The sequence below is a fragment of the Panthera tigris genome, chromosome C1 (assembly GCF_018350195.1).
Source record: "Panthera tigris isolate Pti1 chromosome C1, P.tigris_Pti1_mat1.1, whole genome shotgun sequence".
In the NCBI taxonomy this organism is placed as follows: Eukaryota; Metazoa; Chordata; class Mammalia; order Carnivora; family Felidae; genus Panthera; species Panthera tigris.
The window spans coordinates 11,460,294-11,486,275 of NC_056667.1; the positions used below are offsets into that span (position 1 = coordinate 11,460,294).

General features: G+C 37.8%; 1 protein-coding gene across 3 annotated transcripts in view; it reads left to right on the top strand.

Moving 5' to 3' along the window:
• Positions 1 to 25,982, top strand: part of SPEN (spen family transcriptional repressor) — an 89,811-nt gene that overhangs the window by 26,891 nt on the left and 36,938 nt on the right. For 2 of the 3 annotated variants that reach the window (XM_042996506.1, XM_042996507.1), the window contains exons 2-3: positions 1,059 to 1,379; positions 4,468 to 4,944. In XM_042996506.1, coding sequence (XP_042852440.1) covers positions 1,059 to 1,379; positions 4,468 to 4,944 — 798 coding nt within the window. The remainder of the gene's footprint in view (positions 1 to 1,058; positions 1,380 to 4,467; positions 4,945 to 25,982) is intronic. The other variant, XM_042996508.1, reaches the window with a different exon arrangement.

The following is a 25,982-nucleotide window of genomic DNA, read 5'->3' on the forward strand; positions in this document are numbered from 1 at the left end:
ACTTTTAAAATTCCAAGTCCTTGTATTTCTTATATATATGCTTCAAAATATAAAAGGTGTCGTAAAATTTTTCTTTGCAAACATAATGATTTTTTAATAAAATGGGAACATATGGTCTATCAAAAGATTTTGTCAAATTTATTAATTTGTATGAAAAACAATTCTAACTATGCCTAAATTATGTTTTAATAGTTTTAACCTCCTGAAGAAATTAAATAGCAGAAAACTGCATTAAAAAAATTTGACACTGGAAAACAAGTAGACACACAAAATAATGGATTTATTTTACCTTTAAGATATGAAATCATCTCATTTTTTCATTAAGACCATTTTCACTTATTGAGTTAAAATGAAATCTAAAGTAGCTGTTATCAGTTTCAATTTTTACTTTAATAAACATCTTTAAAGATTTCTACAGTCTTAGGTTTAATATCTTTTTTTAGGATGTGAAAATTCCTAAAACTTCTGAGAGATTCATTTCAGCTGTTTCTTGAAGGGGAAAAGTAATTTAGTAAATACTATGTTTAAGAAGTGAGAACAATAAAATGGTTAAAACATCTGTGAACTTTTGGGGTTCCTGTCTGGCTCAGTCAGTAGAGCTTTTATGACTCTAGATCTCAGGGGTCATGAGTTCAAAGTTCCGTGTTGGTATAGAGCTTACTTTAAAAAGAAAATTTGTAGGGACGCTTTACTGGTTCAGTTGGTTAAGTCTCCAACTCTTAAATTAGGCTCAGGTCATGATCTCGCCACACCAGGCTCTGTGCTGGGCTCTGTGCTAGACACGGAGCCTGCTTAAGATTCACTCTCCCTCTGCCCCTTCCCTGCTTGTGTGCATGCTCTTTTTCTCTCGTTCAAAGAAGGAAAGATTTTTAAAAATGTGTACATTTTTGCCCCAGGAAAGAAAAATGTGAGTGTGAAAGCCGTTCCAAGTGTCACTTTGCAGTTCCTCCCATGTTCATAGACAATGTAAATTGTCTAAAAATATGAAACAAATTCTCAAAAACTGTTTTTGGAAAATTATTCCTATGCAACAATAATGTTGGTTTTATTTTTTCCAGATATGGCCGCGTGGAAAGTGTCAAAATTCTCCCCAAGAGGGGATCTGAAGGAGGAGTGGCTGCCTTTGTGGATTTTGTGGACATCAAAAGTGCACAGAAAGCTCACAACTCAGTCAACAAAATGGGAGATAGAGACCTACGCACGGATTATAATGAACCAGGCACCATTCCGAGTGCTGCTCGGGGATTGGATGATACAGTTTCCATAGCATCTCGTAGTAGAGAGGTTTCTGGGTTCAGAGGAGGTGGTGGAGGGCCTGCTTATGGCCCCCCACCATCACTTCATGCACGAGAAGGACGTTATGAGCGGAGACTTGATGGGTAAGTTCCAAGGTTTCTGTAGGCAGGTATTTTGTATTTGATATGGTGAGAAACAGAAACTCATATTTAGGGGCCCCAGATGGATTTAAAGTTTTGGGCATTCTCAATGTTTCCTATTTTGGGTTGGAAACGGAAGTGATTTCTTCCCAGTGGCTGGTATCTTGTGGAATCGTAGAGGATATTTCCTGCAGCTGGTTGGATATCTACTCCTGAGATGTAAAGTGGTGGAAGATTTTGTATGGCAGTATCATTTTTGGAGTTACCTGTCTTCTAGAGTTAACTATTCCTTCTCTTGGATAATGTGAAGGCCTTCCTTGGATATATCTCTGCTATCTGATGGAGCTATTTGGCTACAGATTTGTGGTTGTACTATATGGAATATATCTGGAATATTAGAGCCTACAGATTCTTTTAGAAGTTGATATCTGCTTCTCAATTTTCACTACATAAAGTGTACGAACGAATTGGATTGTCACAAAAAAACCTAGCAGACCATAATGATTCAACCGCTTGGATTCTACAAACAATACTTTAATCTGGAAATCTGTACTTGGATGAAGAAGAGTGAAGGCACTGTTTGATTTTTTTCCATTTTGGATCTACACAGTTTCCATGTTGGAATTATACTCCTTGATGGAATGGGGGAAAATTGAGATAATGAATGTTTCTAAATCTTGGAATATAGCCATGCTTTTCTGATTGCTGGAATGTATGGGATGTCATGCAGTCAAGATTCCATTAGCCCAGGGGAAGAGGATTACTGTTTTGTTTCTTAAACAAGTTGCTGTCCAATTAAAGGTACTTTAGCCTTGAACACATGGTGACGATCAGTTGTGGATACAGCAATCAAAATTGACTGTGCTGGATGGCTACAAAGGTGAACTATTGGCGAACAACTGTTACTTCCTCATTTGGTGGAATCCTAGAGATATTTCCTCTTCTGTCAGCTGCCTGATTCATACTTAGGGCTGGAAATTTTTATAAATGTGGATGAATTTATAATTGTCTGCTATCTCAAGAAAGAAGTCTGGGGGTTTGAGAGTTACAGTTTGTCTGGGACTACTTGCTTCCAGTGGAATTATTTTATCTGGTCACTAAGATTTTTTTCCTTGTGGTTCATCTAAATATCATTTGACACCCTTGCCCATTAAGAAGGTGGATTACCCCCATAAGAGGGGCCAAAATTGGGGAAGTTATGTTCACAATTCTCTCCCTAGATTTAATTGGGATTATAGGTCGTGTTTCCACACTTGGAAAAGGTTGGTATGTCCTGACCTGTGTATATTAGCCCCTCTCCTAACCCAAGTCAAACTCTCTCTTTTTTTTCCCCCCACTAACTCTAGAAGTATTTAGTACTAATAGATGAATCAAAGAATAGCTATTAGATTTCAGCTCTGCTAGCTCTTGTGCCTGCCTTCTGTATCTTCCTAATGGATAAGAACTTCGCATATTTATAAAATATCAGCTGTAGAAGTAATTCTCCTAGAACTATTGCTTATTGCTTCTGGTATATCATTAATAACAGCTTTTACCAATTAACATTTGATAGGGTGCTAATTGAATTATTTGTGAAATTTTCTCTTTAAATCTCAAAGGAAACCCTATTGTTTGTTAGGCATTGAAATATCTATCCAAATGCCAGCAATGTAGCAAATTTAGAAAGGAGAAAGTTATTTAATACATTTAAAAAGGAAAGATATTACTGAATTTTTTGCCATGCCAGTTGCTTTACATCGTAGCAGCAAATAGCAAAAACAGCCTGGGAAGGTATGGTTGCTACTAAGTGAAATGGTGGCTGTAAATGAAGATTAGTGGAGAGATAAGGATCTATGTATATATTGGGGGCATAGTATTAGTTTTAAGATTTTTTTTCAGATCCTAATTCTTCTGTTTCTTTCGTTATTCCTTAATGCTTTGATAGATTAATCCAAAGATAAGGTTGAGAAGAAACTCTCAAATTCAGATTCAAGTAATGAAATGGTCTTTTAGGAACTCAGGAAATGAGTTCTGGTTTCCTACAAAAGTAGAAAATGTTAAGATTTCTTCATAGGATTAGAATTTGTTTTTAATATTAGCACAGAATTGCATGTGTGTAATGGAACATATGCAACAACAGTTTTTGTAACCGTAGGTTGGCAAATATTCTTGTCCGACAAAAAATACCTTTAAGTTAAACCATTGCTGATAGCAACCTTCGAATATCTTACAGTTCCTAAAATTGGCTGATTTCATCAGAGGCAATTTGAGTTTAGCTAAAACCTAAGAGAACATATTTCCTGTAACCATTAAGTACAAATATTAACACGTCGAATCATGGAATAGGCGTTTTAAAAATTCTGTAGAATTTGATAGCACCATGAGATAAAATAATGTTTATCCTTTAATTAAATTTGCCATAGAATAGCATGTGTCAACCCATCATTTTGATATCCTAAGTGGTTTTCTTTTTCTTTTAAGATTCCATTTCTGTTATTAAATGTGATTGCTTGGGCACAGCAATTTACATAATCTAGTAGTTTTTATAATTACCCAAGAAGTCAAAAGTGAGAAAAAGTCACACTTAAAATTTTTTTCTGGACTTTTTTGAAAATGCCCTCTTATTGCTGGGACATACATTGCAATAGGGCTTTCATGTCTGTGTTAAAATGTATCATGGAAATTTTGCCTAAAATAAATTTGCTAAGTAAGTAAAAGTTTGGTGTATATTATAATCAGATGGAAGTATTGAAAACGTTGATATTAAAATGGTAGTCTCTTCTTGTTCCATTTAACTACAAGTGAAAAGGAGATGGTATATGTATATTTCTGTATGTAAGCCAGAAAATCCCTAATAAAAAGAGCAGCTGACTTGCAGAACACTAGTCATGAAAGCCCGATATACACAATGATTGCTCAGCTGTGAAGGTAATATTTGTAGTCAAGTAAAATGTTAAGCTTGGTAGTATTTGCTTACTAAGTAGGTTAATGCTGTTTAGAAAATGACCAGTTGCAGACAGACAATGCTGAAGTGAATGTTTGCATGACTTGCTTTTAGTTTTGCTTGCCCTTTTCTGATTGATTAAATATTTTTCCCCCCTCCTAAATGCAGGGCTTCAGATAACAGGGAGCGTGCTTATGAACATAGTGCCTATGGACACCATGAACGGGGGACGGGAGGATTTGATCGGACAAGACATTACGATCAGGATTACTATAGAGATCCTCGCGAGCGGACTTTACAACATGGGCTCTATTATACTTCTCGGAGTCGAAGTCCAAACCGTTTTGATGCTCATGACCCCCGATACGAACCTAGGGCTCGGGAGCAGTTTACACTGCCCAGTGTGGTACACAGGGATATCTACAGGGATGATATTACCCGGGAGGTACGAGGCAGAAGGCCAGAGCGGAATTACCAGCACAGCAGGAGTCGGTCACCACATTCATCCCAGTCTAGAAATCAGTCTCCTCAGAGGCTGGCTAGCCAAGCGTCTAGACCCACAAGGTCCCCTAGCGGCAGCGGCTCTAGGAGTAGATCCTCCAGTAGTGATTCAATCAGCAGCAGCAGTAGTACCAGCAGTGACAGGTAGGTTAACAGCCTTTTGTTATAACAGACAAGCTGTTGAATAAATTGTCACAAATTCTCAACAATCAGTGGTAATGATTTGTAGCATAGTAATATTTTTAAAAGTAAGTAATCTTGGATCATGTACGAATGAAGAAGCTTTGATTAGCGGGTGGCCATTGAATTCATTCTGTCTGATAACTGAAATTAAGCGATTTGCAAATACTGTTTCATATTTCAGATGCTCAATATTAAAATGGCCAAAAGAGGCAGAAAAATGGTAACTTTAGCTGAATGAAGTAAATCCTGTGCCTTTGAAAATGTGGTATCTCTACAGTTTTTAATTGCTTGGGTGTATAATGCTAACATTTCTATTATTTTGGTTGGAAATTCATAAAAGCTGTTTGGTTAAAGATGTATTGGTGAAATATATTGTTGACACATTTAATATCAGTGAATAAATGAACTTATGAATACCTTTTAACTAATTTTAACAACAAAGTGGTAGCCAATTATAAACTCAAGTAGAAAAGCTTTCTTTAAACGCAGGTTGTAACTTAGCTGTTCACTAAGGCTGAGGGAGCTAATTTCATTAGTTGGGAATTTTTTTACAAAGGAGTTTTACCCTAAAGATGAAAATAATAACTCGAAGGTAAACTTAACAGGAAAGAGCTTAGAAGTTTATCATAGATCTAGGTAGACAGTAGAGCTTATTACTCATTTTAATAATCTTGGACATGTTACTTGGACAAGTTGCTCTCTATGCCTCAGCTTCCCATCTCTTATAAGAATCGTGCTTTAAAATTATGTGAGGATTAAAATGAAAGAATGTATTTCACATGCTGAGCTTGATGCCTCTATATATTTAATAAATGCTGCCTTTAATAATTGCTAGCTATTATTATTCAGTTGATAATCTTTAATCATTTCCCATTTCCAGTTACTGTTTTTCAATCTATTTGTCACAGATATCATAGTTTTATATTTAGGTGGTATATATTTTAAATTTACAGGATACGAATTTTTTGACCTGATTAAAATGCCCAGATTAATTATTTCTCTTTTAGTATTGCCTGCTTAGAATTAATTTAAGAAAAGTAAATGATCATGTAATTGGGGAAAATTAGGTTCTGGCTCCACATTTGCAGCCTCTGTCAAGGATGAAAACCCTTATCTTTCAGCTCTCACATGGATGAAAGCCCTTAACTGGGGTGCCTGGATGGCTCAGTCAGTTAAGCGTCTGACTATGGTGTCAGCTCAGGTCATGATCTCATGGTTTGTGAGTTGGAGCTCATTGTCTCTCTTTCTCTCTCACCATGCCCCTCCCCTGCTCTTGGTTGCGTTCTTGTTCTCTTGTTCTCTCTCAAATAAACATCAAAAAGAAAAAGAAAACCCTTAACTTCTCTTGATTTTATGTTTGGTATATTGTTGAGTTAAATGATTGACTAGATTCATTTGAATTCTTTTTTTCTTTTTTTTTTTTTTTACTGTTTATTTTTGAGAGAGTGCAAGCAGGAGAAGGGCAGAGAGAAGAGGACAGAGGATCTGAAATGGGCTCTGCTGACAGCAGCGAGCCCAGTGTGGGGCTCAAACTCATTAACTGTGAGTGAGGTCATGACCTGAGCTCAAGTCAGACACTCAGCCGACTGAGCCACCCAGGTGCCGTGAGATTCATTCAAGTTCTATAAGCTGATTATAAAGTCTTGTCATGTCCCACTTTCTCCTACATGGAATTAAAGTGTTTAGGTTTTAGTCATTTTCCATAAACCTATCTCATTAAAGGGATGCCATGGCATTTTATTGGGTCAAAACGAAACATCATTTAGTGCCTTCAGGATTGTACTTAGTGGGAGTGATAGTGGTTTGGTATCTAACCCTTAGCATTGTAGGCTCAAAAGCTTGAACCCAGAGGTCATCTGATCAATTTGGTGGAGTTAATTCTTGTTTATATAAGCAAAAGGAGCAGTTATATGCTTCTGAATGTTTACAGTCAGAAAGATAACTGCCACAAAGGCAGGATGAGCTTAGAAAATCTACAGGGGTACTAAATTACAATCCGTAGAAGATATTTCCTCCTCTGTCACCTGCCTGATTCATACTTGGGGCTGGAAGTTTTTATGATTTAGGGGTATGAGGGATGTGTAGGATTTTAACAAGAAGAGGTGAGTTTTAGGCTAGACAGGGAACATTGTGGGCTGAAGGAACAACCTGAAGAGGTACAAGTGGTGGAAGAATGTTTTACAAACAGCAAATAATTTAGAGTGACTTAGCCATGATAATGAATTTGGGTTTGATTCTTCATGCAGAGATGAGTGGTTGAAAGATTTTGAGAAGGGAGATAGTTTGTTGAGGTCTGTGCTTTAGAAGGGCATTTGGTGACTTAGAATAGGAAAGGCAGAGATTGCAGTTAGGAGCCTATTTCAGTAGTTTGGAAAAGGAAAACTTGGACTCTGAGAATGCCTAAGTTGGGAAAAGCAGGAGAGACACAGTAAGAATCAGATTATGTTGATTTGTGGAAAAACAGAATGAATTTTTTGGAGATGGGACTCAGTGATGGACCTTTTGATGCTATCCTGTGAGAACAGGACCAGGTCTTCCTTTGTGCACACCACAGAGCCTAGTATATTGTCTGTCTCAAAGTACATGTTCAATAAATAGTTGAAATACTTGGTTACAGTTCTTAGTTAACACAGGATAAAGCAAAATTGTTGTAAATAGCTAAAAGATTTGATGCTGTGATTGAAACAAGTGTGGGAAATTCTTTTGGTGTGCAGAGCATATCTCTTATCCCTGGGTTCAGCCTCCTTTTTATCAAATGCCTTCTTCTCCTTTACTATTATGTTGACTTCAGAGTGCAGTATTTTGAGATGTTATATAGATTCACAATGTTCCATTTCCTTTTGGAAGAAATAAGTTCTTTTTTCTAATCTTTAAAACTTTATGACTGTGAAACTATGACTTTCCAAGGTCTTTAAAAATGTTTAAGATTAACATTTTGTAGTAGATAAAATATAGTTCAGTTCTAGCTATAGAAACAAGCTTGTATTCTGTCTGCATGACATGGAAAGTTAATCACTCTCCATCCCCCTTAATTGTTAGAACTTTGGTGAACAGATTCCTAGCAGTGCATTTCAAATGAGTAAACATGGGATTAATAGCAGTTTGGTTGTGAAGTCTTTATGAATGAGACACCTACAGTTTCTGCATAACTGTTATCAGTATTTAACTGGTGAGAACTGGGATTTAATGGTATAAAAACTTCCATGTGGGAACACCTGGGTAGTTCAGTCAGTGTGTCCAACTTTGGCTCAGGTCATGATCTCAGTTTGTGAGTTCAAGCCCCGCATTGGGCTCTGTGCTGACAGCTCAGAGCCTGGAGCCTGCTTTGGTTTTTGTGCCTCCCTCTCTCTGCCCCTACCCTGCTCGTTCGCTCACTCACTCTCTCTCTCTCTCAAAAAAAAAAAAAAAAAAAAAAATTAAAAATTGAAAAAAAAATTTTTTTAATTAAAAAATAACTTCCCTATGTGCAGCCCTATGATGCTCTGTCTCTTTCTCTGTCATGGTTTAGGAAGTCACTGTTCCTTCCAGCAGAAAATTTTAAATATGTAAATTCCATAAAAGCATTTATTTTCAAAGTCCTGATTGAACTTGAACATACTTTATTTCTATAGTTTCTTTTTCCTATCATGTTAATGAATTTTCTTTAATAAAGGTTAAGGGAATTGAAGAAGAATTTATGGAACTTAAATTAGTTCATAAACTTTCCCAATAATCTTAAAGTTTTTTTTTTTTATGTTTATTTATTTTTGAGAGAGAGAGAGAGAGCAAGCATGAGTTGGGGAGGGGCAGAGAGAGGGAGAGAGAGAATCCCAAGCAGGTTCAGCACTGTCAGCACAGAACCAGATGTGAGGCTTGATCTCATGAATTGTGAGATCATGACCGGAGCTGAAACCAAGAGACAGATGCTTAATTGACTGAACCACCCAGGTACCCCTTAAAGTAGGTTTTGATTGTGCTTTGTTTCCCAGTTGTTTACTTCAATCACAACCAAAGATGATTGGCCTAGCTTAGGGTCCCTGAACTTGGATCAGGAAAATAACATCTTTTCACTTACTAGTAACATATAACTGAAATTAAGTATTGCCTCCCATTATGAAAATAGGCATCAAAAACCAGTGGTACTAACAGTATGAGTTACTTTGTTACCAGTATAAATCCACAGGTAATTCTGCAGGTATCTCAGAATTGGGCTTCTAGTCATCATTACTGGGAAGCAGTTATTAAACTCAATGTTAAGTATTGTAATTTAATGTCAATGAAGACATTACTATACCACAAAATTTAAATCTTTTAATAACCATGTCAATATAATTGTTTTCCCTTTTATTCCTATTTACTTTACTTCATGTATTTAGAAACACTATTTGAAAACTGGTATATAGACTTCACCAGATTGCTGAAAGGGTATCCTGGCAGTTAGTTGTTGATTTTACACCTTACAGAAGTTTACTGAATGAATGAGGGGGAAATGGATGAAAAGGGTAAAAGGAGAGAGTTGAGATTTGGATAATCTGAAACATTTTCTTATTCCATTCCCTCCTATTCAATAGATTACTTCTCTAAATCTCTTTTTAGTATAAAGTTAACTTTTGAATTTACATTCAGCCATCTATTTAACAAATATTGTGTTGTGCACCAGATCTATAGAATAAGATGGTTTGTATGGAGCCCCAAGAATAAAACTAGTTTATTTTATTTATATATTATCAAAGCTTGCGTGCTAGCTTCTATCCATCCATCCATCCATCCATCCATCCATCCATCCATCTATTTTTAGTAAACTCTGTACCCAGCATGGGGCTCAACTCTCGACCCTGAGATCAGGAGTTGCATGCTCTTCTGATTGAGCCAGCTAGGTGCCCCAAGAATAGAACTAGTTTAGATTAAGCATTTGCAATGGCTAATCCAAAACAAAAACTATGTATGTGTCTAATTAAGAGCTAACATGTGAAATTTTATTAATCTGGGTGTATGGCTAGGTGCATCTTTTCAACTTTCCAAAGGCAGCCCCATCCTCTCCCTTAAAAGCTTTTTGGGCTCTGGTCAACCTTTGCCTTTTTGTTCTTCTGAACTCTGTTGGTTTGTCTTTCTAAATATGTCCAGTAACTACAGATTTTAATTCTTTTTAGTCACAAAAATAGGTATTTAGGTGGAAAGAAAATGAATATAGTAGTAAGCAAAGAAAACTGCATGAAAATAACTAGCAGATAACATCTCATTGTCTCTTTTCTCTTTGTGGCTTTTGGTAAGCCATGTGGCGTTAAATTGTGCTTAGTTACCTGTTTGAGTAAATCTGAATATACGGCAAGCTTTTTTACCTATATAGAGTTTTAAAATTAGAATAAGTTGATTTAGAAAATACCTGTGAAATTTCATGGGTTTTTTTTTTTTTTTTTTGGTATAGTTATTACATTACTAGAATTTTTGTATGTTGTCATAGTTGGAAGATTTTTTTTTTTTTTTAAGTAGGCTTCATGTCCACTGTGGGATTTGAACTCACAACCCTGAGATCAATGACTCTGAGATCATGAGTCACATGCTTTACTAACTGAGCCAGCCAGGTGCCCCCATAGTTGGAAGATTTAAGGAAGAAGCTTGGGGACAGCAAAGGGGAAGACAGAGAGAGATACTCTTTTTTTCTTACATTCTAGAGCAGGAAAACTGACATTTGTGGTGTTTATTTAAAGTAACGAGAAAAGCCTATAGAACTTAGAACAGCCATGGGTGGCTCAGTGGGTTAAGTGTCCAACTCTTGGTTTTGCCTCAGGTCATGATGTCACAGTCTTGAGACCTTGTCAGGCTCTGTGCTGACAGTGCGGAGCCTGCTTGGGATTCTTTCTCTCCCTCTCTGTCTATCCCTCCCCTACTCGTTCTCTCGTGTTCGCTCGCTCGCTCTCTCTCTCTCTCTCTCAAAATAAGTAAATAAACTTAAAAATAAAAGAACTTAGGGGAGCCTGGGTGGCTCAGTCAGTTAAGTATCTGGCTCTTGATTTTGGTTCAGGTCATGATCTCGCAGTTCATGAACTGGAGCCCCACGTCAGGCTCTATGCTGACAGTGCAGAGCCTGCTTGGGATTCTCTTTCCCTCTCTCTCTCTCTGCTTCTCTCTCTCTCTGCTTCTCTCTCTCTCTCTCTCTCTCTCTCTCTCTCAAAAATAAACATTTTTAAAAATTTTGGAGCAATCAGACTCTTCAGCTGTGATGCTGTATTAAGATATGGTGTGATTTATGCTAAAGGCCCTATCTTGTCTAATGTCTTACCTTTGCAATTGAAATAATTTACTTCTTATTGAAAGGGAAATGAAACTTCTTCTTTGGCTAGTATTATTTGTAGACCTCACTTTTATATTTCTTTTACATATATATGTTTTAAAATTTTATTTATTTTAGAGAGAGTGTGCACGTGAGCTGGGGAGAGGGGCATGGGGGGAGGGGAGGGAGAGAGAGAGAGGGAGGGAGGGAGGGAATCAAGCAGGTTCCACTCTCAGCACAGAGCCTGATGTGGGGCTCAATCCCAAGACCCTGGGATCATGACCTGAACCGAAATCAAGAGTTATACACTCAACCAACTGAGCCACTCAGACGCTCCTCTTTTATATTTTTGAGTAAATTATATCAAAGTTGTCATAACCCTACGCATTTCTTTCTAATAGTAGACAATTTAAGATTATTTTTCCTGAAGTATATTTTAACAGTAATTAGAATATTGAACACATTCTGGATTTTTACAACAGATACAGTTAAAAGTGCTAAAGAGCTTTTTATTCTATCAAGACCAATTCTGCTAGTCATTTTGTGAACAGTCAAGACGTTCTAGATTACAGTTTACTAGAGGGGGAGTTTAAAAAAAATTTTTTTAATGTTTATTTATTTTTGAGAGAGATACAGAGAGACCGAGTGCAAGCAAGGGAGGGGCAGAGAGAGAGGGAGACACAGAATCTGAAGCGGGCTCCAGGCCCTGAGCTGTCAGCACAGAGCCCGACGTGGGTCTTGAACTCCCGAATAGTGAGATCATGACCTGAGCGGAAGTTGGATGGATGCTCAATAGACTGAGCCATCCAGGTGCCCCAAGGGGGAGTTTTATTCAAATACCCTTTTGTCTGTGATTTAATGAGGAGGCTAGTGGTTGTTAAGTAGGGAGAGAGAATTTTCTTTCAAGTTTATGTAGAAAAATTTCCAAAATTACTGTCATCTTGCAGGCTTGTGAAAGAATATGGACGAAACTGATTATGTGAGAGGGAAGCCATTGGGATTAATAGTGACCGTGTATTTTTCATTTCTCTTATTTTACAAGTATGTTTATTTGGAATGTTGATTTGGGGAAGGAACACTCATTTTATTACCTGGCTATACAATTTGCTATGATATATAATGTGCTGGAAATTGTCAGTTATGGCAGTGGTTTAAATATATATACACAAAGTAAAAGTCACTTTCGTTTTTTTTTTAAGGTTTTATTTTTTTATGCTTTTTAAAAATTTTAATTTATTTTATTTAATTTATTTTTAATGCTTATTTTGGGAGGGGGAGAGATGAGAAAGAGAGTAGGGGAGGGGCAGAGAGAGAGGGGGACAGAGGACCCAAAGTGGGTTCTGCACTAACAGCAGCCAGCCTGCTGTGGGGCTGGAACTCATGAACTGTGAGATCATGAGCCACCCAGGCCAAGAGGGAGAGGGAATCCCAAGCAGGCTCTGTGCTTTCCGTGCAAAGCCTGACAGAGGGCTGGAACTCATGAACTGTGAGTTCATGACCTGAGCTGAAACCAAGAGTCTGACACTTAACCCACTAAGTCACCCAGGTGCCTCTAAAGAATTTATCTTTAAGTAATCTCTGCACCCAATTGTGGGACTTGAGCTCACCACCACAAGATCAACTGGAGCTAGCCATGCACCCTAAAAACCAGTTTTTTTAAGTGCTAAAGGAATTAATAGTTTGTTGGTGATTGTTGTAATGTTTAATCTTAGAGACACATTTGTTGAATTTTTACCATCAAAAGTGATCTCTTATCTATAATAATGAATAGGCAGATAACTTCTGGATTTATTTGGAGATAAAATTTGGTTTTGTTGCGCTGATTCCTCATTCTCAGATGTATTTAGGAGGGCCAAAATAGTTTGTGTTAATCTCAGGAAAAAGTGACACAACAAATCAAACTGTATTTGGGAAACTGGTGTTTAGAAACCATGATATTTCCCTCCAATTCTTCTGTTTGTAGCTGCGTAGGATTGAAGTGAGAGCAGAAATGAAGTTGATTTTATTGCATAATACCAACCTTTCTCCTCTTTGCTGTTTGTACCTGTCAGTTTGAGATGAGTTGCTTAAATTGAAATGAGATTTTTGTTGTTGTTGTTCTTTGTGTAAAGAGAACATACCTGTGCACAGAAACCATTGAAACATAAATTATGCTAGCTAAAATGTGAAAATAGACAATTCAGATGTATATTGATTTGAGGATAACAAGTGAAGTGTATGTTTTGGGAGAATTCATAGGACTTTCAAGGAGGGACAGTAAAGGTTTAAGCCTTTATGAAGCCAAAGTCAAGGATAATAAATATTCTCAGGAGAGATCTTTATTTTTTGTCCCTTACTTTCATATAAAATGAAAATATTTGCATGCTTATTTTAAATGTAACACCATTGTAACGCATTTCTTTAAAGTGTATTTGAGAGAGAGAGAGAGAGAGAGAGAGAGAGCGAGCGAGCATGTGGAGCAGGAGACGGCAGAGGGAGCGGGAACTCCAAGCAGGCTCCATGCTGTCCACACAGGACCTGACGTGGGACTCAATCTCATGAACCATGAGATCATGACCTAAGCTGAAACCAAGAATCAGATGCTTAACAGACTGAGCCACCCAGGCGCCCTCCATTTTAAGGCATTTTAAATAGCTGATTTATTTATGGATTTCACAACCATTCTTAGCCTGTTTATTTTGTACTTATGCCTCATTTTTACTGTTCTTTATTTAAAAAAATTTCTTCATTAATGTTTCTCTTTTTGAGAGAGAGATCGGGTGAGGGGCAGAGACACACACACTTTCTCTCTCTCTCCCTCTCCCCCCACCCCCTGCCGCCCAGACTCTCAGCTGTTAGCACAGAGCCCGACATGGGGCTCAAACTCAAGAACTGCGAGATCATGACCTGAGCTGAAGTCGGACACTTAACTGACTCAGCCACCCAGGTGCCCCCTTTACTTTTTTAGACAGCTGAAATTACTTTAGATTTCAAAAGGGAGAATGTTTTGCTGAAAGTCAGTATTGTAAATGAAACGTATTCGTTGCCTGTTTCCAATAATACAGTTTTTATCTTGAAATCTTCAACTCTAAAAAAAAAATTTTTTTTTAACGCTTTTATTCATTTTTGAGAGACAGAGCGTGAGCAGGGGAGGGCAGAGAGAGAGGGAGACACAGAATCTGAAGTAGGCTCCAGGCTCTGAGCTGTCAGCCCAGAGCCTGATGCAGGGCTCGAACCCACGAACCCTGAGATCATGACCCGAGCTGACATCGGACGCTTAACTGACTGAGCCACCCAGGTGCCCCAAAATTTTGAATTCTTACTTGTGATGAAATTAAATAAAAGCCATCTAGTGGTTTCATTGACTTTATGATTAACTATTCTCCTTGAGATAACGGTATCTACGTTCTTTTTTTTTTTCCATAGAAAAAATTGTTTATTACTAAAATAAAGAAGTATAGATGACAGGTTTTTAAGTTCTTTAAAAAGTTACCAATTTTGGAGGGAGAAGGGTTGGGGGTGGGAAAGGACAGCAAGCATATTAGTGTGTCTGCAATCCTGGAGAAAATTACTAGATTTCAAATACACATAGGGGCCCCTGGGTGACTCAGTCGGTTAAGTGTCCAACTCTTGGTCATCTCATGATTTGTGAGATCGAGCCCCGAGTTGGGCTTTGTGCTGACAGTGCTGAATCTGCTTGGGATTCTCTTTTTCCCTCTCTCTCTCTCTCTGTCTGCCCCTCCCTAACTCGAGCGCGCTCACTTGCTCTCTCTCTCTCTCTCTCTCAAAATAAGTAAATATTAAAAAAAATACACATAAAGTCTCCCCATATTTTGAGTGGCTCCATTAAATACCATTACTGTCCAGAAGAACCAACATTTGGTCATTCCCTCTTTAATGCCATTTTGGGGCTATTGAGCAGCATGGAATAAATGTTTACCAGTGTGTGCATTGGAGAGTAAACCCCAGTGAATGAATGTGTGTGTGTGTGTGTGTGTGTGTGTGTGTGTGTGTGTGTATTATTGTAGTATCTTTTTCCATTCCCAGCATCAGTTGAAGAGCCCACATTTTTGAAGCACATTCCTTTCTAAGCTGCAGTATAGTTTGTTTTTTGGGGAAATAAGCTACACACAATCTTCTGTCTTTTGGGGTCATATTAGCTAGCCAGGCCTTTTTTTTAATGTTATTGACTGATTGATTGATCGGAGAGAAAGAGAGCGTGAGTGGGGGAGTGGCAGAGAGAGAGGGAAACCCAGAATCTGAAGCAGGCTCCAGGCTCTGAGCTGTCAGCACAGAGCCCGATGTTGGGCTCGAACTCGTGAACTGTGAGATCATGACCTGAGCCAAAGATGGCTGCTTAACAGACTGAGCCACCCAGGCGCCTACTAGCCAAGCCTTTTTAATGCATAATATGGAAAATGGAGGTGTTTGCTTCCTGATTGCTTTGATGGGCTTAACTTCCATTGTGGAGATCTATAAATAGATTGATTTCCTTTATGGCTTTTCCTCTTTTTGTCAAGTATAAAAATTTTAGAGGAGCTTTCCATAGGTAATAGATGTTGTCAGTGTTAGGGTTCTGTATGGAATAGGCAGTTTTGGAAACAAGTGCTAGGCTGATCCATATTTGCTCTGCACTGAGAATCTTGCTTTCACTTAAGATTCCCTGCTACTAGGAGATGAGAACCGGGTAGATTTAACCCTGAGAGCAAATGAGGAGAGCTCATTGTGTGCTGCCTGGGCAGTCAGTGTGCCTGAATGTTGTGAGGAAGGCTAAGAACTGCTTGTTTTTGAGTCAGACCAGCCTAAACTGGAATCATCCAGTTTGAGTTGGCTGCTTGCCACCTCCCAGAGGCTTCCTTATTTTGCCAGAGTTTCTGCCCAGCCCTCAGCCCAGGGGGTGGGGCGGGGACTGCGGAAGTTTCTGGGCTGTGACTGGGCAGGCAGTAGGGAGGAGCAAGCTGTGAAGTGGCTGCCAGTTAAGCCGGTTCATTCCTAGGGGGAGGCCTTTCAGATCCAGTAAGGAGCTTGAGACTAGAAGCTGGTGTGAATGCTGCTGTTTTCAGTGCTTTACCTTTTTTCTCCCTTGCTTTCACTGTAATTTTTTGTCTTCTGCCCTTTAAAAGCCAGGGCTTGACAAACAGCATCTGCCATACCACTGCTTGGGTAATAATGACGTGTTTTGCATTTGGTGATAAAAGCACAATATATTACCCAAAATTTATTTAATTTCCAGAGTTCCCCAGGAATTTGCATTTAGTTAAGTTAGTCTGTTTTAAGTGATGAACTGTCTCTCCCTTACACCTTTTCATTCTTTTCATTTGGGTTGTGCTTGGGGTTTATTTTGATTAATTTGATTGTTAGGTGGAAGAAATGAAAATAGGTTTGGGGGTAAACTTGTGACTCCATATCTTGTGAATTTTAATCTTGAAGTAAACTTTTTAAATGTTGCTTTAAAATTAGCAAAGAGTAATTCAGATTAAAATCCTAAACAACAAATTTTAAAATTAAAAATACTGTGCAGAATTTTGTTTGACTTGGAAGCAAACTCTTTAAAAAAATGTTACGTTTAAATTGCAAATTTTTAGTGTCATAGCTACTTTGCGCATATAAAGAACTTAGCTTTCCTCTTTGAGAAATAAGGGAATTAAGCGATTAAACATGGCCTAATTCCTCATCAGAGAACACCCAGAAGTCACTAAGCCACAAATTAAAGCCTCAAATAAAAGAGTAAGTTTATTTTTGTCTTTGTGGATGCCAAGGCTATATAGAAAATGGAAATTTCCATAACTTTGCTTATGTTTCAGACTTTTGGAATGATATTGAAACCTCTGTTAATCTTTTTTACTTATGGTAAAAGTTTACTTATGGTTGAGGAGTAGTTTTGGTGTTCTTCTCTTTTATCTTTTTTTGGGGTTGTTTACATTTAGAGGTCATTCTCAGAAACCCTGGTATAATTTCACCCTGCCCTGAATAAGGGTTCATCCATCACAGATGTAAAGGAAAATGTGCTAATCTCATTTTAAAGTAAATTAAACATTACCATTTTCTGAAGCTCAGAATTTGCCAAGATTTTATTACAAGCACCTTCCCCTATTATATTTTTAAATCTGTGTCTTAGAGTATAAAGTGAAAGATTGCCTTTATAGAGGGTAGTTTTGTGATTACTTCTCTTGTGAGAAAGAGTACCCTCTGGTAATTTATTTACTTAAATTGTGTGATCATTTATTAAATTATATGCTACTAGAGTTTATGCTGCTAGAAATTGTATAAATTGACCTCTGTAGAACATCTTCCTAAATCCACTTTGTACAGTAAATGAACTTTTTCTTCCAGATAAACAAAATAATGAGTGAAATATATTTTAAGATTAACTTTGCACAATAGAGTTAGTTTCTCTTAAAAATCTTAGTCATACTCTGAATATTTTCCTTGGTGCAGAAGAGATTAGAAATATATGCTACCATGAGGGTAGTAAAATATATTCATAGAATCAGGTGGGAAAACATTATATATAGCTCAGTAAAATAGGGTTAGAAATTTTTATTTTTTATTTTTTATTATTTTTAAATGTTTGTTTATTTTTGAGAGACAGAGACAGGGCACAAGTGGGGGAGGGGCAGAGAGAGAGAGGGAGACACAGAATGCGAAGCAGGCTCCAGGCTCTGAGTTGTCAGCACAGAGCCCAGTGTGGGACTTGAACTCATGAGCTGTGAGATCAGGACCTGAGCTGAAGTCGGATGCTTAACTGACTGAGCCACCCAGGTGCCCTGGGTTACACATTTTTGTTTAAATTTGGTTTATTACTTAATAACCATTTGAGGTTTTCTTAATGTCATTAAATTAAAAACTTTTCAACTTGTGTAGAATTGTTGGTGTAATCCTGAACAAGGGATGGTGGGTATTTTTGTTTGTTTTAAATCATCAACGAAGGTAGTTTTTTAAAGTGTAAGTGGTAGGTACCCTGGAACTAAGTTCCATTTTTTTCTGCTAATTATGTACTTTCACAAGTAGTTAATTTATGCCTTTAAGAATCACTTTGCCCATTTGTTGGAGCTATCTGGAATTATAATGAGAAATACTTGTGGCTTTATCAAATAACATCTTGGCATTAGTTTTTCATAATGGTTTTTATATATACTATAACAATTATTTTAAAATACTAATCTCTAACTTGTTGCCTATCATAAATGGCATTTCTCTTTAAGGATTCTCATGGCTTTAACATGGTCTCTTATTTAACAGGTGATATGCTTGTTTATTGAGGAGCTTTTTGGTTCTAGAACTAGTTTGCCCAGTGTTGTCCACTGGCCACATGTGGCCTTTGAGCACTTGAAATTTGGTTAGTCTTTGCACCAGTACTGAACTGTGCTATAACATGGACAGACTGCAAAAAACATGCTAAGTGAAAGAAGCCAATATAAAAGGCTGCATACTGTATGATTCTGTTGATATGAAACATCCAGAATAGGTGAACTTATACAGACACAAAGTAGATTAGTGATTACCTACGGCTGGGGGTGGAAGAGAATGGGGAGTAACTGCTAATAGTAATGAGGTGTCTTTTTGGGGTGATGCAAATGTACTAAAGTTACATCATCATGATGATTGCCTAACTCCATAAATATACTAAAAATCATTAGTAGTATTCTTTTAAATGGCTCACTTTTCTGGTGTGAAATTATATCTCAGTAGAACTATTAAAAAATATACACTGAATTTTGCAGATGTAGCCAAAAAAGTATTAGTAATTTTTACATTGACTGCATGTTGAAATAATATTTTGAGTATATATTACATTAAATAAAAAATACATTATTAAGATTCCCGTTTCTTTTTACTTTTTAAATTGTGACTACTTAAAAGTTAAAATTTTTGGTTTGTAGTAAATTTTATTGGACAGCACTGTTGTAGAAGCAGGCTCTATCCAGATTACAGTGTCACGAAGTAATCTGTGCATCCGTTTAGTGCTTTTTGTCATGTTTAAAGAAAAATAGAATACATTCTTTTTATTTTAATTCTAAGAGCCTCTGTGCTCTTTGAAATTATGGACTGATGGAAAAGGTTCTTGGGACTCGCAAGCCTAAAATACAGACTGAACTACTTCCAGATTCCATCCTTAACAAATTTCATTTTGGTCGGGCAAAAATGCATGTTGATTTCCAGGGTGGCTAAGGGTATATTTTAGCTTTTGAAAAAGTTTAATATCTAGACCTCCAAATAGTTTAATCCCCCAAGAAGAAAATGAAATCATTTTAACCAGAGTAATTTTTTTTAATAATTAAAAAAAAAAAACACCGTAAGCTTTTGAAAGTAATTTTTAAGTGATGTTTATATTTTTTGATACAGGTTTAAAATGTGTCTATTAACATACAGTGGAATTTGGGTGTTGGAATTAGAATAAGACTCTTTAATAGACACCCGTGTGCTTCTAGACATGATTTATATAACCAAAACTGGGGGAGTTGGTGCTTCTTTGAACATCATTTTCCATGGTGGAGGGGAGGGCAGACTGGCCTCCTGATAGTGCTGTGTCATGGTTGTTGGAGCCATTTGGACTGTAGCTTTTGAGTTTGTTTCCACTGGAAGAAACTGCAGGAGTTGTTTAAGCAGAAAGACTTTAGGCTGGAGTTTCTTTGTAATTTGAAGTCATTAATAAATAAGTAAGTAAGTAAACCAAATAGTAGATGGCTTTAGGCTTCCTGCTGGGGAATTAGGTGCCCTTCTAACCTCTTGAGTCTGGAACTGCCTTAACAGAGAGTTCAGAAGTGAGAAATAGCACTTCTTTTTTATTCTGGATAGGATAGAGATGTAATTAGCACCAAAGTTCAGTTGGAGAGAGGCAAAACTCAAAATTCAAATTTACTTGTGGGTTTGGTGAAGGGTACAGCAGTTGCACGTAACCATTTGGAATAAAAAATATTGCAGTTTCACTTAATCTGTGTGCTTTCTCGGTTTATGTGTTTTGAAACATTTTGGTTTTTCAAACAAGAAATACATCTGCTTTTATATACTGCCTATGAGAAAAATCCCCTTTGTTATAATTGACAGTTTGGATTTCTTCCAGTTTGTCCCTTGAATAAGTCATCCCATGGATGTACAAAGACTTTGCTGCCAGATAGGATTTCTTGTTCCTTCGGCAGACATGTTATATCTCCTTATAACTTTCAGGGATAAGGCATGTTTTGTTGCTTTTTGCTTTAAGTTACTTGAATAGCAGATTTTCTGACTCCTAAGGGTTTGCCAAGAACGTAATGACTCTGTGAGCCCAGGCTCTTAGGAATTTAAGCCAAAAGTAATTCCGAGGCAAGGTGTTTGGGACACAGTGACAGTACGTATAAAGATAAGGTTTTTACTTTACCCACTAGTAGCAGTATCTGTCTGTAGCAGCAGAATCTAATCATATATTGGCCCCATACCTCCATCCCCTAAATCTGAACATAAAATTGTAGTCAGCACTTGTGACTAGGTAGCTGCTAGTCCATCATCTTAAAAAAATTTTTTTTAATGTTCGTTTATTTTTGAGAGAGAGTGGGGAGGGGGGGGCGCGGAGGGACAGAGAGCAAGGAAGACAGAGGATCCCAAGCAGGCTCCATGCTGTCAGTGCAGAGCTCAATATGGGGCTCAAACTCACAAATGGTAAGACCATGACCTGAGCTGAAATCAAGTCAGACACTTAACTGACTGAGCCGCCCAGGCACCCCCATTTTTTCCCCCAAGACAAGCTAGTCTTTTGTTTTTTAATGTTTGTTTATTTTTGAGAGAGAGACAAAGTGCAAGCAAGGGAGGGGCAGAGAAAGGGAAACACAGAATCCAAAACGGGCTCCAGGCTCCGAGCTGTCAGCACAGAGCCCGATGCAGGGCTCGAATTCACTAACCATGAGATCATGACCTCAGCTGAAGTCAGATGCTTAACCGACTGAGCCACCCAGGTGCCCCTGCACCCCCATCATCTAAAAATTTTTAATTAACTAGGGAATTTTAGGGCCTTGTAAAGTCACCTGATTTTTAGTAATAGTTTATTTTACTTACTTTTTTTTTAAGAATTTTATTTTTTATTTTATTTTAGAGCGCGAGAGGGGGACAGAGGCAGAGAGAGAGAGAGAATCCCAAGCAAGCTTTGTGGTCAGCATGGAGCCCGACATGAGGCTCCATCCCACAATCCTGGGATCATGACTTGAGCTGAAATAAAGAGTTGGACGCTTAACTGACTGACCCACTCAGGCACCCCTACAATTCCATTTTTTTTTTTTTTAATTTTTTTTTTTTTAACGTTTATTTATTTTTGAGACAGAGAGAGACCGAGCATGAATGGGGGAGGGTCAGAGAGAGGGAGACACAGAATCTGAAACAGGCTCCGGGCTCTGAGCTGTCAGCACAGGGGCCCGATGCGGGGCTCGAACTCACGGACCGCGAGATCGTGACCTGAGCCGAAGTCGGCGCTCAACCGACTGAGCCACCCAGGCGCCCCTACAATTCCATTTTTTAATGTATCAATAGTTTTTCTCAGTAAGTATCCTATATTTAAATAATTTAGACAACTTTTCATTACCTTTGGTTCTAAAGAGCTTAATTTATCATTGATACAGTTGAGCGCATAGTGCTTTCCCCATGTCTTTTGCAGTAGTTGCAGAATCACCAGTTAGAGCTAACTTATCCCTCTGAAATGATTTCTGAGGAACTTTACCTGGATCAACCAGGTTGTGAGACCCTTTGATTTAGCAGAGCTTTATTGACAGCAAGCAGCAGGTATCCTGTTTCATTGACTGGTTTGGAACCTCTCATCTTTTTCTAAGGCATAAAGAGAACTGTTCACTTTGTATTTTACTTTTTAGGTCGTATGTGTATGTGGCAAAATAACATAATATTTACCATTTAACTTTTTTTTTTTTTTTTTTAAGTAATTTCTATCTCTACACCCAGCCTGGGGCTTGAACTTGTGACCCCGAGATCAAGAGTGTCATGCTCTACTGACTGAGACAGGCATGTCCCTCCCACCCATTTTAACCATTTTTAAGTGTGTAGTTTCAGCGTACATTTACATTGTTGTGCAACCATCACCACCATCCATCTCCATAACCTTTTTATCTTTCCAAACTGAAACTCCATATCCCTTCAGCAGTTTCTAATTCTCCCTCCCCCAGCCCCTGGTAGCCACCATTCTGCTTCCTGTCTCTATGAACGTGACTATGTTTGATATCTTCTGGGAGTGGAATCATAAAAGATTTGTCCTTTTGTGACTGGCTAATTTCATTTAGCGTAATGTCCTCAGGGTTCATTCAGGTTAACTTTTTTTGAGTTATAGTTTCCGTCTAGTCTTTCTGTGAGCATTCAAGTTCCTCCCTTTCAAAGGCTGAATAGTGTTCAGTTTTATGTTGATATTATCCTTTGTTTAACCAGTCCTCTTTTGATGGACACTTTGATTGCTTCCTTCTACTTTTTGGCTGTTAAACATGCTATGGGGTGTGTGGGTGGCTGTCAGTTAAGCATTCAACTTGGGCTCAGGTCATGATGTCACGGTTCGTGGGTTCCAGCCCTTTGTCAGGCTCTGTGCTGGCAGCCTGGAGCCTGCTCCAATTCTCTGTCTCCCTCTCTCTCTGCCCCTCTTCTGCTTGTGTGCATGCAGTCTCTCTCTGAAAAATAAATAAATAAACGTTAAAAAAAAAACAAAAAAACATGCTCTGAATGTGTGTGTACAAGTATCTCTTGGAGTCCCTGTTTTCAGTCCTTTTTTAAGTCCGTTCTTATTTAAGGAATTTTACATGTAATTCCTTCCACTGCCAATCACCTTAGTTCCTCCAAAGTCAAAATCCTAATCTTCAAAACAGCCCTATTGCTTATTTATTTATTGATTGATTGATTGATAAGATTTTATTTTTAAGTAATTTCTACACCCACCGTTGGGCTCCAACCCATGACCCCAAGATCAAGAGTTACATGCTCTCTCAGAACCAGCCAGGTGCCCTTGAAAGATTTTAAGTTTTAAAAAACTTTTTATATATATGTATATGTTTTATTTCAGAGAGAGAGCGCATGAGCAGGGGAGAGGGGGAGAGGGAGAGAGTCTTAAAGCAGACTCGATGCTCAGTACAAAGCCTGACACAGGGCTCAATCCCACCCTGGGATCATGACCTGAGCCAAAATCAAGAGTCGTTCGCTAAACTGACTAAGCCACCCAGGCACCCCTGATTTCATTTTATTTTATTTTTTAACCCCTGATTTTATTTTTAAGTAATCTGTGCACCCATCGTGGGGCTCAAACTGACTGAGCCAGCCAAGCACCTCCAAAACAGCCCCTTTTTAAAAAGAACTTTGGTTCAGTCCCCAGTTGTCACTGTTACTCCACAGTTCTTTCAGTTGGGCTTCTTTGATCTCCAGTTGAATACGGTCATACTTCAAAAATACCCCACTTGTAACCTTTGGGATCTAATTTTTTTTTACTTTAGGACCCTAGAAGTCAAAGTGTAGGAAGTAGTATATTAATTGATATTTTGGCAAATGACCTAAAATTACTATTCTTGGTTTCTAATATTGAAAAGTCTTGTTACTTCCACTCTCCTTCATGAGCCTCGCAGAAAATATTACAGGTCCCATTTCACCACTGCAGTAAACCTGCTTGTTTCCAGTTCTTTTGGCTATATACCCGGAAGTAGAATTGCTGAATCATATGCTAATTGCACTTTTGAGGAACTGCCATACTGTTTTTTTTTTATGGTGTCTGTAACCATTTTGCCTTCCCATCAGCAGTGCATAAGGGTTCTGATTTCTTTTCATCCTTGTCAACATAGTTATATTGTTTTTTTTTATAATAGTCATCCTAATGAGTGTGAAGTAGTATCTCATTGTGGTTTGATTTGAATGTCTCTAATGATTAGTCGTGTTGAGTATCTTTTCATGTGCTTTTTGGCCATTTGTGTATCTTCTTTGGAGAAATGTCTATTCAAGTTCAAAGGTGCCCTTTTTTGCATCTGATTTTTTTTTTTTTTTTGCTGTTCTATTGTTTTTAAAGGCAAGTTTAAACTTTTTATTTTTTTAATGTTTATTTTTTCACATGTGTGCTTATTCAGCTTTATTGAGCTGTAAGTGACAAATAAAATTGTAGTATATTTGAAGTATATAAAGTGATTTGATATATGTGTACATTGTGAAAGGATTCCCACATTTGACTTGACTTAATTAACACATCCATCACCTCACATATTTACCTTCTCTCTCTCTCTCTCTCTCTCTCTCTCTCTCTCTCTCTCTTTTTTTCCTTTGGTGAGAACACTTACATTCTACTCTCGGCAAGTTTCAGTTACACAATACTATAGTGACCAGGTTATACTTCAGATCCTCAGAACTTATTCATCTTACAACTGAACGCTTGTGTTCTTTGCCAACCTCTCTCCACTTCCATCACCCTCCTGGCAACCACCATCTCTGTTTATGTGGGTTTTTTCCTTTAGTTCCACAAAAAGGGATACCATGCAGTATTTGTCTTTATCTGACTTATTTCACCCAGCACAATGACCTCTAGGCCCACCAGTGTTATTACAAATGGCAGGATTTGCTTCTTTTTAAAGACTGAATAGTATTCCATTGTAGATTTAGAGATATACATACAGATATCTCCATAGTGTTTTTGTTTTTGGTTGTTTTTTTTTTTTTTTTTTTTGACAGTGTGAGTGCGGAAGGACCAGAGAGAGAGGGAGACAGAATCTGAAGCAGGCTCCAGGCTCTGAGCTCAGCACAGAGCTTGATGTGGGGCTCAAGCTCACAAACTGTGAGATCATGACCTTAGTTGAAGTTAGATGTTTTAACTGACTGAGCCACCCAGGAGCCCCATAAAGGCAAATTTAAAATGTCTTGGGCACCTGGGTCACTTAGTAGTGTCCAACTCTTGGTTTCGACTCAGGTCATGATCTCACGGTTCTTGAGCTCGAGCCCTGCTTGGGATTCTCTGTTTCCCTCTCTCTGCTCCTCCCCCACTTGCTCTCTCTCTCTAGCTCTCAAATAAATAAACTTGAAAAAAATAAAATGTCTTCAAGTTTATAAAACAAAATACCCCATTAAGCTCTTTATTCAAATAGAAGTTTTACCAATTCTTCTGAACATGGTACTTTGGTGGGGAAAAATCTGATTGTGATACTAAACCACCACCCTGAATCCCTAGGTTGAGAGTAAAGAAAGCTATTGAACTAAGAAACCATTTTAATATGAATAGAATATTTTCCATTGATGTAAACCTTACTAGAATATGGGATGCAGTATTGTATATTTCACCCATTATTTACATGAAGAAAACAGTTTTTCTACAAGAATTGTGACTCTGTTATTGACATGATGCACATATTGTAAAAAGCTGTTAGCAGTTTCTCTTTTTATCATGTTTTCTAAAATTGAGTGACAGCTTCTTGAGTAGTCTAATTTTCAGAAATTGACCTTTTTTTCTTCATTTTTTTTCTGTAAGTTTTGGAATTCAAATATTTTTATGAAGTAATAGTAATAAGAACAGTTCCTTTAAAGGGTCCCATGTTTGAATTGGAGCTTAAAATTAGCATGTTGGGTTTTCAAAAAAAGGGAAAGTAGTTAAAGAATGTAGGCAGGGGTTTTCAATGTTGGACTATTCACTGCTCATGGATAATCCTTTTTCGTGGGGTTCCCCTATGCACTGTAGAATGTTTAACAGCATCTTTGGCCTCTGTGCACGAGATGGAAGTAATAACCTCATCCCCACCCACAGTTATGACCACCAAAAATGTCCCACGGTCGAGGTAACAGGATGCATGAA